This window comes from Tachyglossus aculeatus, chromosome X4 (assembly GCF_015852505.1).
Source record: "Tachyglossus aculeatus isolate mTacAcu1 chromosome X4, mTacAcu1.pri, whole genome shotgun sequence".
Classification (NCBI taxonomy): Eukaryota; Metazoa; Chordata; class Mammalia; order Monotremata; family Tachyglossidae; genus Tachyglossus; species Tachyglossus aculeatus.
Genome location: NC_052098.1, coordinates 57,125,326 through 57,139,171, shown reverse-complemented (window position 1 = coordinate 57,139,171; position 13,846 = coordinate 57,125,326). Strand labels below are relative to the sequence as shown.

At 48.2% G+C, this 13,846-nt stretch overlaps 1 protein-coding gene across 3 annotated transcripts in view; it reads right to left on the bottom strand.

Moving 5' to 3' along the window:
- The window catches only part of MCC (MCC regulator of WNT signaling pathway), a 359,158-nt gene that overhangs the window by 42,785 nt on the left and 302,527 nt on the right, over positions 1-13,846 (bottom strand). For all 3 annotated transcript variants that reach the window (XM_038769406.1, XM_038769407.1, XM_038769408.1), the window contains 3 exons: positions 10,814-10,954; positions 6,881-6,981; positions 3,733-3,916 (listed from right to left, as the gene is read on the bottom strand). In XM_038769406.1, coding sequence (XP_038625334.1) covers positions 3,733-3,916; positions 6,881-6,981; positions 10,814-10,954 — 426 coding nt within the window. The remainder of the gene's footprint in view (positions 1-3,732; positions 3,917-6,880; positions 6,982-10,813; positions 10,955-13,846) is intronic.

Genomic DNA, 13,846 nt, shown 5'->3' with positions numbered 1-13,846 from the left:
CACACACGTACACACACACACACACACATGCGCGCACACATAATCCCTCCTCATTCCCCCAACCCACATCTGAATCTTTAACCTGCAGGATGGGTTGAGGGAAGGAGAAAGGAGGGAGTCTGGCTTGGATACGAGGGTTGGATATGTTGGACAGGGATTGGAAGAGGTAAATTGGAGGTCTGAGTGGGCACTGGGGAGGAGAACAGGATTGGGAGCTATAGGGGAGGGGAGAGCGATCCATCAGGAAGGGAAGCAGCTACCTGATGGTGGCCCTGGGCTCTGGCTCCTTCCATTTCTCCCCCCGTTGGGCATCCAAGCAGGAAGGAGGGCTCCAACCTGTTCCGCTGCCCTAGGCAGAAAGGGAATTGGAGGAGCAGAGCTCCTGGTCCTTTCCCCTTCAATCCAAGCTGGGATTTGGAGGAGCAGGTGCCTGGGGACTGAAGCATCTCTTTTCCAGATCAGGCTACTGTAGCAGGTGCTGGTCAGTGCATGTTTTAGACCATTTTTATAAAGCATGACAAACTGTATTCCTGGGCAGCATTTAAAGAGCTGAGTACCTGCACAGAGCAGCACTTATCTCCTGTATGCAGCAGCATAAAAAGGTGGACACCAATCCCACCTGCTGCTTGGTCAATCAATCAATCAATCAATCGTATTTATTGAGCGCTTACTATGTGCAGAGCACTGTACTAAGCGCTTGGGAAGTACAAATTGGCATCACATAGAGACAGTCCCTACCCAACAGTGGGCTCACAGTCTAAAAGGGGGAGACAGAGAACAGAACCAAACATACCAACAAAATAAAATAAGTAGGATAGAAATGTACAAGTAAAATAAATAAATAAATAAATAAATAGAGTAATAAATATGTACAACCATATATACATATATACAGGTGCTGTGGGGAAGGGAAGGAGGTAAGACGGGGGGATGGAGAGGGGGACGAGGGGGAGAGGAAAGAAGGGGCTCAGTCTGGGAAGGCCTCCTGGAGGAGGTGAGCTCTCAGCAGGGCCTTGAAGGGAGGAAGAGAGCTAGCGCGGCGGATGGGCAGAGGGAGGGCATTCCAGGCCCGGGGGATGACGTGGGCCGGGGGTCGATGGCGGGACAGGCGAGAGCGAGGTACATTGAGGAGATTAGTGGTGGAGGAGCGGAGGGTGCGGGCTGGGCAGTAGAAGAAGAGAAGGGAGGTGAGGTAGGAGGGGGCGAGGTGATGGACAGCCTTGAAGCCCAGGGTGAGGAGTTTCTGCCTGATGCGCAGATTGATCGGTAGCCATTGGAGGTTTTTGAGGAGGGGAGTAATATGTCCAGAGCGTTTCTGGACAAAGATAATCCGGGCAGCAGCATGAAGTATGGATTGAAGTGGAGAGAGACACGAGGATGGGAGATCAGAGAGAAGGCTAGTGCAGTAGTCCAGACGGGATAGGATGAGAGCTTGAATTAGCAGGGTAGCGGTTTGGATGGAGAGGAAAGGGCGGATCTTGGCAATGTTGCGGAGCTGAGACCGGCAGGTTTTGGTGACGGCTTGGATGTGAGGGGTGAATGAGAGAGCGGAATCGAGGATGACACCAAGGTTGCGGGCTTGTGAGACGGGAAGGATGGTAGTGCCGTCAACAGAGATGGGAAAGTCAGGGAGAGGACAAGGTTTGGGAGGGAAGACAAGGAGCTCAGTCTTCGACATGTTGAGCTTTAGGTGGCGGGCGGACATCCAGATGGAGATGTCCTGAAGGCAGGAGGAGATGCGAGCCTGGAGGGAGGGGGAGACAGCAGGGGCAGAGATGTAGATCTGGGTGTCATCAGCGTAGAGATGATAGTTGAAGCCGTGGGAGCGAATGAGGTCACCAAGGGAGTGAGTGTATATTGAGAACAGAAGGGGACCAAGCACTGAACCTTGGGGAACCCCCACAGTAAGAGGATGGGAGGGGGAGGAGGAGCCTGCAAAAGAGACTGAGAAAGAACGACCGGAGAGATAAGAGGAGAACCAGGAGAGGACGGAGTCTGTGAAGCCAAGGTCAGATAACGTGTTGAGGAGAAGGGGGTGGTCCACAGTATCAAAGGCAGCTGAGAGGTCGAGGAGGATTAGGACAGAGTATGAGCCGTTGGATTTGGCAAGCAGGAGGTCATTGGTGACCTTTGAGAGGGCAGTTTCCGTGGAATGAAGGGGACGGAAGCCAGACTGGAGGGGGTCGAGGAGAGAGTTGTTGTTGAGGAATTCTAGGCAGCGCGTGTAGACAACTCGTTCAAGGAGTTTGGAAAGGAATGGTAGGAGGGATATGGGACGATAACTAGAAGGTGAGGTGGGGTCAAGAGAGGGTTTTTTTAGGATGGGAGAGACATGGGCATGTTTGAAGGCAGAGGGGAAGGAACCAGTGGAGAGTGAGCGGTTGAAGATGGAAGTTAAGGAGGGGAGAAGGGATGGAGCGAGAGATTTCATAAGATGAGAGGGAATGGGGTCAGAAGCACAGGTGGCCGGAGTAGCACTTGAGAGGAGGGAGGAGAGTTCCTCTGAGGATACCGCTGGGAAGGATGGGAGAGTAGCAGAGAGCGTTGAGAGCCGGGGGGTTGGAGAAAGGGGGGAAGAGACTTTGGGGAGGTCGGACCTGATGGATTTAATTTTGTTAATGAAGTAGGAGGCCAGATCGTTGGGGGTGAGGGAAGGAGGAGGGGGAGGAACCGGGGGCCTGAAAAGGGAGTTGAATGTACGGAAGAGCTGGCGGGGGTGATGGGCATGGGTGTCAATAAGGGAGGAGAAATAGTTTTGTCTGGCAGAAGAGAGGGCTGAGTTAAGGCAGGAAAGGATAAACTTGAAGTGAACGAGTGGTCAAGCACTCTACCTGGCTTGCATGCCCTGAATTCATGTTCCTGGAATCGAAAGGGACCTGTCAAATGTCAGCGTAGACACTGTCCTGTTCCCCCCCCCCCCCCCACAACCCCCGCTTACCCCAAACACACCCCATAATCATCACTGCACTTACAGAAGGGTCTGTATGGACCCGGCACTCTCTGGCTTAGTGGGCACAGCATGGGCCTGGGAGTCAGAAGGACCTGGGTTCTAATTCCGGCTCCGCCACACGTCTGCTGTGTGACCTGGGGCCAGTCCCTTCATTTCTCTGGGCCTCATTTACCTCATCTGTAAAATGGGGATTAAGAGTGTGAGCCCCATGTGGGACAGGGACTGACCTCCTGATTAACTTGTATCTACCCCAGTGCTTAGAATAGTGCTTGGCACATAGTAAGCACCTAATAAGTGCCATAATTATTATTATTAGGATGGTGAATGGTTTATTTGACCAACAGACAGCTGACAACGGCACACAGGTGAGTTGTGCGGTGTCAGCTTCGACTATTAGAATTTTGGATCATTTGGCATAATACCCTAGGCACTGTTGGGGTTTATGGAGCGTTCATAAATGTTTATGGACAACATTTCTGTCCTCAATGAGTTTCCAATCCATGAGAAAGGAGAGGGAGAAAGACATTGGGAGCAGGAAGACCAAAGCAAAGTGAAAGCAGCACTTTTGTCCTTCTAAAATCAGGTCACAGAAGAAATGTCAGGGACTTGCACTACTCAATCCAAAACCCTCCTAGAATTTTGCCCCGGGTCTGGAAAGAATGAGGACCCTAACTCAGGGATGCCCAAAGATGGAAAGGAAGATGGAGTGATGAGCTAACCGGTCAAAGGGACGATTTCACGGCGGCAGAAAGCAAAGGCTGAAGCTAAAATGAGCTCGTTACCTGGTGTGGCTGTTAGAAGACAGGCTCTCCCAGGGTTGGACACTACAGCCCGTGACAGCAAAGGCAGCCCCACAGCTGCCATCCAGTTTCATCAGCAGGGCTTTGGCTGCATTCTCAGCTGTTTTCCGGCAATCGTGAGCATGCTTGAGCATCTGGGTAACATTCTCATCCCCAGGCTGGTCCCCTACATTGTAAAGAAGTAAATGGGGGAATTGCAGTTTTACACTCTGGGGGGGGAGTGGGCGGTGCTTTTTACAGGGCAAATGGCCTACAGGTGTTCAAATGTAAGTGACGTGAAATCAGGTCAGGTCTATGAGGCAAAGACTGATCTTCCTCCTCTTCCTCCAACTCTCCTCCACCTCCCACAATCAGATAGTGAGGTTCCATTTCCCCAACCCACTCCTCTCCTAACTCTGCTCTGAATTGGATCTGCTTGTCTGGCTTACCTTGAAAATTTATGCACAAGCTACCCAAGGAGAATACTGATTTTTGATATTTTAAGTACAAATTCATTTAGATCATCCCACCTTCTCTACCAATAATAGCCATGGATTCTTGCTGGGGTTACACATTTCCAGAGGATGCCCCCCGAGGACCAGAACTATTATTTGCCTGGGAGAAAAATGTTGATTTTTCCTTTCCTTTAATTGATCATTTTCTTTAACTTACACACACGCACCTGATAGCAGGCCAAGACCATTTTGGATCAGTTTCACACAAGAAATAAAGTTTTACAGTTAAATGAAAAGACCCTGAAAACCAAACTCTCTAATGGAAATGCTGGCAAAGCCTCCCCTCTTGGGCTGGGAACAGTAATACTATCAATAAAAAGAGAGGAGAAGTTGAGGGTGGCCACCCATATAAATGAAGGCTGGTCTCATTGTTCTTGAACTTGGACATGGAGCAGGAAATTAATACCCAATGCATTTCCCTTCCTCAGATTTTCTTCAGATTCCTGTGAAACGCCTAAATGAAGAAAAAACCCAGACCTCTCCTGTCTCTCCCACCTCAATTTTCCATCCCCCATCAAATGGAGGTAAAAAAAAATCACAAAAGCAGACTGCAACAGACAAGGACGGAGCTAGAAAGAAATGGGGAGAAGAGGGGGAGGAAGAGAGAGACTCTGCCACAGCTTTTTGCTTCCAATATAGCCCGCAAGGAAGAACTTACCTCTCCAAGCACCACACTTGGAGATGACACAGGAACACAGAGTCTGGCCTGCTGAGGTGAGAGGTTGAACTAATTTGTCTTGTGGCTCTCAAGTGAGCTGGTCACTTGGTCTTTAAAAGCTTTCAGTTTACATTTCGCTGTTCCTCCAGAGAAGCTGCCGCTATAAATTACAGGCTAGAACAGGCAGTTTGCCAGTCACAGCATGGAACCGATAGCAATTTTTCTCCTATTTCTCCCCCGGCCACTACCCACATGAGCATTTCCCCTACAAGCTTCCTCTCTGCATCATTAAAAGGCTCAGGGTGACCCTAGCATTTCTCGGCAAATGTACTCTCTGCCCTTGCCCTCCTTCTTGCTACTCGTGGGTTTCCTCTTAATTAACTGGTTAACTACTTCCACTCAATCACAGAAATGTGCCTTTCCCCATAAGCTCACTTGCTTCTACATAGCCCCAGGACCCAGATGGGGCAAGGTGGGGGGAGCATGGTCTAGTGGATAGCCCATGGACCTGGGAGTCAGAGGGAACTGGGTTCTAATTCCAGCTCTGCCATTTGTCTGCTGAGTGACCTTGGGCAAGTCACTTCACTTCTCTGGGCCTCAATTACCTCATCTGTAAAACGGGGATTAAGACTTGCGCCTCATGTGGGACAGGGACTGTGTCCAACCTGATAAGTTTGTATCTACCCCAACACTTACCATAGTGCCTGGCACATATGCTTAATAAGTACCACAAGAAAAAAAAAGACTCGCATGTGCTGCATTGGGAGGCACCATATCATTCACCAAACTGAAGAAGTACAGAGGCACAGGTTGGATAGAGGCTTTTCCCTGTTGATTCAGAAAGCACCGAACTGAAATAAGCACTGGTTCCTAGGGAAAGTATACCCAAGTGTTGCCATAGAACAATGTTCTAAGGCCAAGAGAAGCAGCAGGGCCCAGTGGATAGAGCACGGGCCTGGGAGTTAGAAGGACCTGGGTTCCAATCCTGACTCTGCCACATGTCTGCTGTGTGACCATGGGCAAATCACCTCACTTCTCAGGGCCTCAGTTACCTCATCTGTAAAATGAGGATTAAGAGTGTGAGCCCCAAGTGGGACAGGGACTATGTCCAACCTGATTAACTTGCATCAACCCTAGCACTTAAAACAGTACTTGGCACATAGCAAGGGCTTAACAAGTACCATCATTACTATTATTATTATTACTTCACTTCTCTGTCCCTCAGTTACCTCCTCAGTAAAATGGGGACAGCGACTGTGTCCAACATGACTGGCTTGTACCTACCCTGGTACTTAGTACAGTGTCTGGCACAGAGTAAGCATTTAACAAATACCATAAAAAAGGTGCTTACTGGTAACAATCAATCACGCAAATGTAACTAGGAAGCAGTGTGGTCTAATGAAAAGAGCACGGACCTGAGGGTCAGGAAACCTGGGTTCTAATCCCAGCTCCATCATTTGCCTGCTGTATGAGACCTTGGGCAAGTCACTTAACTTCTCCATGCCTCAGTTCCCTCATGTGTAAAATAAGGATTCAATACCTTTTCATCCTTCCCCCTCTGACTGTGAAGCCCAGGAGGGACAGGAACTGTGTCTGATCTAAGCATACCTTCCCCAGCTTTTAGTACAGTGATTGGCAGTCAGAAAGTGCTTAACAAAGACCCCAATTACTATTATTGTCATTATGGTATTATTAAGCAAACACTCTCTCAAAGAACCCCTTCATCCAGTGTCAGCTGGCTGCTACAGGAAAGGGAGGGTAGAGGCTCCACCCTGCTAGAGGAACAGTGTCCTCTGTTTTAATCCCTCTTCTTGGTGCATTGACCATAAACAACAGACTCAGTTGTGAGGCCAAAAGCAAAAGACAATTGGCAATGGTTTGGCAGGCTGCCATGAGGTGACCTGCAGGATGGAGGAGGGAGGTAAGAGGGAGAAAGCTCAGTGAGAGAAGTGCAGATTGTAACTCCCAGAGTTCTTACCAATGGATCCTATGCCTGCTGCACGGAACTGTCCGAGAATGAGGCTCTGCTCACTTTCAGACAGGGCCAACAGGAGCTCATAGGCTTCGATACACTGCTCGCTGCAAAACACAATGCACATCCACAATTCTCAACAAAGGAAAAGGAAGCAATACAAGATATTAGTCTAGGGAAGCAGGCTTCTCTTTGTACAAGAGATGCACTCTAGACTCTAAGCTCCTTGAGGGCAGGGATGTGTCTATATTGTACTCTCTCAAGGGCTTAGTACAGTGCTCTGCATGCAGTAAACACAACTGATTGAAGTGTGGAGATGACTTCTTCCGTCTTGCGCAGTTTACATGTCTTTCACAAGTGGACAAGAAGCCTCCCTCCTCAAACCAATCTTTCCCGGTGCTAAACTTATAAGTTGGGTTGAGCTGTCCCTTCTTTATGGAGCCATCCGATTTGGAAAGGCACAGAAGCCCTTGGTGAAGAAGAGAAAGGGGAGATTTCCTAGCCTTGGATGCTCATCTGAAATACAAACTCAAACAGAGCCTATTTTTCATGACTTAGCCCCCAACACACCCCTTGCAAATCCCTCAGCCTTTTGCATTTAGTTTTCTGGGCCTAAATAAAAATAGAAGACTCTCAATCAATCACTCATATTTATTGAGTGCTTACTGTGTGCAGAGCACTATACTAAGCTCATGGGAGAGTACAATATCTGCTGCTGTTCCCCCCTCCCCCACCCCTGACCCCAGAAAACAATGCAAAGGATCAAGGCTTAAAACAGGTCCTCCCAATCCAGCAGACACATGAATCCCCATGGAAAACACACTGGAACACATCACAAGTGACCACTGCCCATTAAGTGCTAAATAATCCATCTGTAATAACACACTTCATCCCTTTTCATGATGAAAAATGAAAGGGATTATTTTATTCTCCCTCTCTAAACCCCAAATACTTCCTGTCATCTCCTCCCAACCTAGCAGGGTTCCAAGCCGTCACCAAAACCTGCCGGTCTCAGCTCCGCAACATTGCCAAGATCCGCCCTTTCCTCTCCATCCACACCGCTACCCTGCTCATTCAAGCTCTCATCCTATCCCGCCTGGACTACTGCATCAGCCTTCTCTCTGATCTCCCATCCTCGTGTCTCTCCCCACTTCCGGCTGCTGCCTGGATTGTCTTTGTCCAGAAATGCTCTGGGCATGTTACTCCCCTCCTCAAAAATCTCCAGTGGCTACCAATCAATCGGCGCATCAGGCAGAAACTCCTCACCCTTGGCTTCAAGGCTCTCCATCACCTCGCCCCCTCCTACCTCACCTCCCTTCTCTCCTTCTACAGCCCCCCCCGCACCCTCCGCTCCTCTGCTGCTAATCTCCTCACCGTACCTCGTTCTCGCCTGTCCCGCCATCGACCCCCTGCCCACGTCATCCCCCGAGCCTGGAATGCCCTCCCTCTGCCCATCCGCCAAGCTAGCTCTCTTCCTCCCTTCAAGGCCCTACTGAGAGCTCACCTCCTCCAGGAGGCCTTCCCAGACTGAGCCCCTTCCTTCCTCTCCCCCTCATCCCCCTCTCCATCCCCCCCATCTTACCTCCTTCCCTTCCCCACAGCGCCTGTATATATGTATATATGTTTGTACATATTTGTTACTCTATTTACTTATTTATTTACTTTACTTGTACATATCTATTCTATTTATTTTATTTTGTTAGTATGTTTGGTTTTGTTCTCTGTCTCCCCCTTTTAGACTGTGAGCTCACTGTTGGGTAGGGACTGTCTCTATATGTTGCCAACTTGTACTTCCCAAGCACTTAGTACAGTGCTCTGCACACAGTAAGCGCTCAATAAATATGATTGATGATGATGATGATGAGATCGTACTTCACACAAACCATCTTGTGTACTGATAATGGGTTTACCCCCTCTTCTTTCTTCATTCATTCAATCGTATTTATTGAGCGCTTACTGTGTGCAGAGCACTGTACTAAGCGCTTGGGAAGTACAAGTTGGCAACATATAGAGATGGTCCCTACCCAACAACGGGCTCACAGTCTAGAAGGGGGAGACAGACAACAAAACAAAACATGTGGACAGGTGTCAAGTCATCACAATAAATAGAAATAAAGATAGATGTATATCATTAACAAAATAGAATAGTAAATATTTACAAATAAAATAAAGTAACAAATCTGTACAAACACATATACAGGTGCTGTAGGGAGGGGAAGGAGGTATGGCAGGGGGATGGGGAGGAGGAGAGGAAAAAGGGGGCTCAGTCTGGGAAGGCCTCCTGGAGGAGGTGAGCTCTCAGTAGGGCTTTGAAGGGAGGAAGAGAGTCAGCTTGGCAGATGTGCAGAGGGAGGGCATTCCAGGTGGGGAGGACTTGGGGTGGGGGTTGAAGGCGGGGCAGGCAAGAAAGGGGTACAGTGAGGAGGTTAGCGGCAGAGAAGCGGAGGGTGCAGGCTGGGCTGTAGAAGGAGAGAAGGGAGGTGAGGTAGAAGGGGCCGAGGTGATGAAGAGCTTTGAAGCCAAGAGTGAGGAGTTTTTGCTTGATGTGAAGGTTGACTGGCAGCCACTGGAGATTTTTGAGGAGGGGAGTAACATGCCTAGAGCGTTACTGTACAAAGATGATGCGGGCAGCAGCGTGAAGTATAGACTGAAGTGGGGAGAGACTGGAGGATGGGAGATCAGAGAGGAGGCTGATGCAGTAATCCAGTCGGGATAGGATGAGAGATTTAACCAGCAAGGTAGCGGTTTGGATGGAGATGAAAGGGTGAATCTTGGTGATGTTGCGGAGGTGAGACCAGGCAGGTTTTGGTGACGGATTGGATGTGAGGGGTGAACGAGGGAGTGGAGTCGAGGGTGACACCAAGGTTGTGGGCTTGTGAGATGAGAAGGATGGTAGTACCGTCTACAGCGATGGGAAAGTCAGGGAGAGGGCAGGGTTTAGGAGGGAAGATAAAGAGTTCAGTCTTGGACATATTGAGTTTTAGATGGTGGGCAGTTCAGTTTATTCACTTCCTGTGTGACAATCTCGAGTGGCCCCTTTTAAGTGCTGAACTGACAGCTCTAGCAATAGACAGTCTATCCTCCCCACTCTCAATCAACCCACTGCACTAGACAGAGAGAACAGAGGCACCTCAATTCTCATAGGTGCAGAGGCTGAGGGACAACAGCCATTTAAAATAGGAGGGTTCACTTTACTTAGTCACTGTACAGACCTGCTGTACAGACCTGAGGATAGTTTGTATGATATGATTAAGTGTGTTATGGCTAGAAAGGATGGGGAACTGAATCAATAAATCCTGCTTTCCGGTCTTGAGTTCACAGATAGTCACCTGACTTAAGAAGCTCACTAGTGTGTTGAGCGTGAGCTGAATTGAAAGTGCCTGATCCAGTGTCTGCTCAGTGGGCTTGGCCAAAATAATTTAGACAAAAATTCTTGAAGGAGGTAGAAATATTTAATGTGGAGTATTCTAACCCCACTGGGTAAACATGCCATTACTTCCTTCAGAGCATGCACCACCAGATGGAACTAGTTACTAAGGCCACATCCTCTAAGCCCCTCCTCTTCTCAGCTCCTGAGGAAAATCATTCCCCATGAACATTTATGGGAAATGAGTGAGAAAACTCAACACACTCATCATCCCAACCACCACCTTTACCCGTTCCCCAACCGTGGGTACCAAAAGTCTTGTCTCTAACACAGAAGGAGCCCGTGAAAGCAGTTGGAGATGAAGATGCTTTGACCCTAACTCTGCATATGGCATTTAAACCTCACTAGGCCTGTTTGCCCATTTGTAAAGCAGCGATGATGTTATCTGACCTCTCATTACCTAGCTGGGAAGCTGAGATACTTAAAAAGCGGTAATGGAGGTAGAAGTGCTTTGTGTCCTTGGGTAAAAAGGCACTCTATCATTATTATTCTTCCTCCGAGGGCTTACGTACCTATATTGTAACGCAAGTCGCAGTGCTGTGGCGTTGGACTCATATTTCCCAACCAGCATACTCATCCTCTCAGCATTACTTTTGCATTCCTCCAGGGTTATGGTCAACAGGTCATTCTGGGACTTCAGGTGCTCGATTCGGCTGAAAAGAAGGAAATCTATTTTTAAACTTCAGTCTGAGACTGACGGATTTGCTTTTGACAACCCCCAAACCATCCTAACACGGAGAAGAATGGAGAAGAAAACCAAGTCCGACTAGACTCTGCATAAGGAAAACAGTTCTTGATTGGCCTACACTTGCCCAGGGAACAATGTGGGTGTTAGATGATCCATTTAAATGAATTTGCAATGGCCAAGGGATTGTTCCAAAGCGGTTGCTACTTGTGAAATGAGTAGAGAATTGCTCTTCAGGTCTATAAGCTCCCCAACAGCTGGAAGGCTCTGAAATGCTAGTTTTCATAGCAGCTAAGAAGCTGGATTGGAAATTCAGTGGTAACTTAGTTTGCAGGTGATCAGGTTAGCACAAACTCCTCATTCTCAGAGACAGAAGTAGCCTGCTGGTGGCAGGTGTCATGCTGGCGGACCCTGTCCCAAGAGGCCAGACCATGAATGTTAAGCACGACATCTGCAGACTTCTGGTCTTTCTGCCACCATCACATTCAGCATCCCAAGAAGGAACCCTGAATGCTGGTCGGGGTGGGAGGGGGAGTGGGCACTGGACAGCACTGACAGACAGACAGACAGCAGTGGAGGGTGGCATAGAGTCTTGAACCATGATTTGTGAAGCTGTGTGATGTGTGAATGAAGGACCCTAACCGCTCCCCCCCCCCACCCCCACCCCCCCCCCACACACACTGAACTCCTGGTTGTGCATGATTCTGCAGTTTGCTTGGCCTGTAAACAATTAAACCCGTGACCCTGGAAGTCAAGGTAAATGAGCGAAACTGGCAAATCAGAAAACTGCCAATAGCAAAGTCTCTCCATCTCTCGATAGAAGGGCAGCTTACAACTAGGACTTCTGCTTACAAATATGTTCCCCTCCCTCATTTTCTATTCCAAGGAACAGGCATGATGCAAGTCAACTGCTCCATCCCCTTCAAGGCTTGAGAACTTAAAATGTTCTGCCTTCACTTTCTCCCCATCCTGGAGAGACTACATTAATGCAGTTTTGAGAAGCAGCATGGCCCAGTGGAAGAGCATGGGCCTGGGAGTCAGAAGACCTGGGTTCTAATCCTGGCTGTGCTGCTTGCCTGCTGTGTGACCTTGGGCAAGTCACTTTACTTCTCTGAGCTTCAGTTAACTCATCTGTAAAATGGGGATTACAACTGTGAGCCCCATATGAGGCATGGACTATATTTAACCTAATTAGCTTGTATCAACCCTAGCATTTAGTATGGTGGATGGCACATAGTAAGTGCTTAAATACCATTAAAAAAATGTTTCATGGGTGGATACCAAACACGTACAAGCAGCTGCATCAGACAGTAGCTTCTGAAACAAAATCATGTTTAAACACAGCACCCCTCCCCTGTGTTTTGAATTCTGAGTGATATAATCATAGCATCCTGGGATCCTCTGGCTGGCCTGGCTTGACTTGGCCTTTATGATAGAAGTCACTGATGCACTTTAGGCAATGCACAGGCCAATTCAGGGTTAAGTGTTACCCAGATTGGAGGACTCCATTTTTCTGATCAGGGAGGAATGGCAATTAAAAAAAAAGGGGGGGGAGAAGTGTGACTCACTTCTGGAAGTACTCCACTCATGGGAAAACTGGCTTAACCAGGATACTCCCAGGAAGGAGGTGGGTTACTTGTAAGAGACCATGTGTGTCAGCAGGTCTCCACAGGATTGGGAGAGAAGAAAATCATGCTATTGGATCTCGGCTTTGTTTCGATACACGTCATCCTCAGACCCCATAGAGATGGTTGTGAGGTGAGAGCTGACCCAAAAACCCAGAGGCCATTAGGACTCAATTCCCAACTTCTCATCTTCACTGCCCATGAAGGTATTGCTTCTGAGCCTGCACCAAGGGGCTCTGTCCCTTTAAAATGCTCTCAATTCAATAGGAAAAGCATTTCACTTCAAGCTTTAAAAATGATCTAAATAAGGGACTCATTATTTCTGCTTTCTGGATTGCACCAAAAGTCCTTCCCATCAGGGATGTGTATCGTAATTATTCACGTATGACCAACCCAACCAGAATGGAATTAAGCAATGGGTGGATGAGGAAACAGTACCCAAACCTCTTCCAGGAGAGCCCCACTGAATTCCCCTTTCTACCACATTTGCCTTCATGCTAATTTCAAGGTGACTTCTGAGAACTCACATTCTCGTAGAACACAATACTTCATTCCACCATTTGGAAAATTGATTTTAAGCCTTACAGTAGTCAGCATTATCTGGCCTCGGTTCTACTTTTCCTTTATAAGACTGGATCTTGCGTGTGAGCTGGTATCTAGCAGGGCTAGAGTGGCAAACCTTATCAGCACGTACATCTCCGGGGTCAGAAAGCATCATTTCCCCTTTAAATGAAGTGTCATAGGCATTGAAGTCTCAAGCATAGAAATTTTAAAAAGTTTTCCCCACGTCGCCTGGTTCTGGTGAGGAGGGAAATGAAAAAAATCATTTTGGTGGGACATTTTTAGGTCAAACTTCCAGTTTCGATGGACCGTCAATCGTCTTCCTGGTTAATGCAAGGAATTTCCAAGTTTTCCCTGTGTTCATCTACTGTTGGTTTTTGGGCTGCTCTGGCTTCAACACCACTCTGACTCAGCTTTCAGCATTCCACTCTGACTCAGCATTCTCTCTGTGGTTCAATACAAACCCCAAATGACTCGGTATCCCAGTCACGCTTGGCAGAGACCCCCTGGACCTACTTGTTATTCCAGGTGAGACTGGTGTGGCCATTTTCTTTAACCCAAGTGCCCTATGCAGCAGGAAGCACAATTTACTGTGTTGAAGAAGCTCATGGCAACCCAAACTGATCTTGGTGGCAAATCCACTGACACTTCGCTCAGGTTCAAAACAAACACAA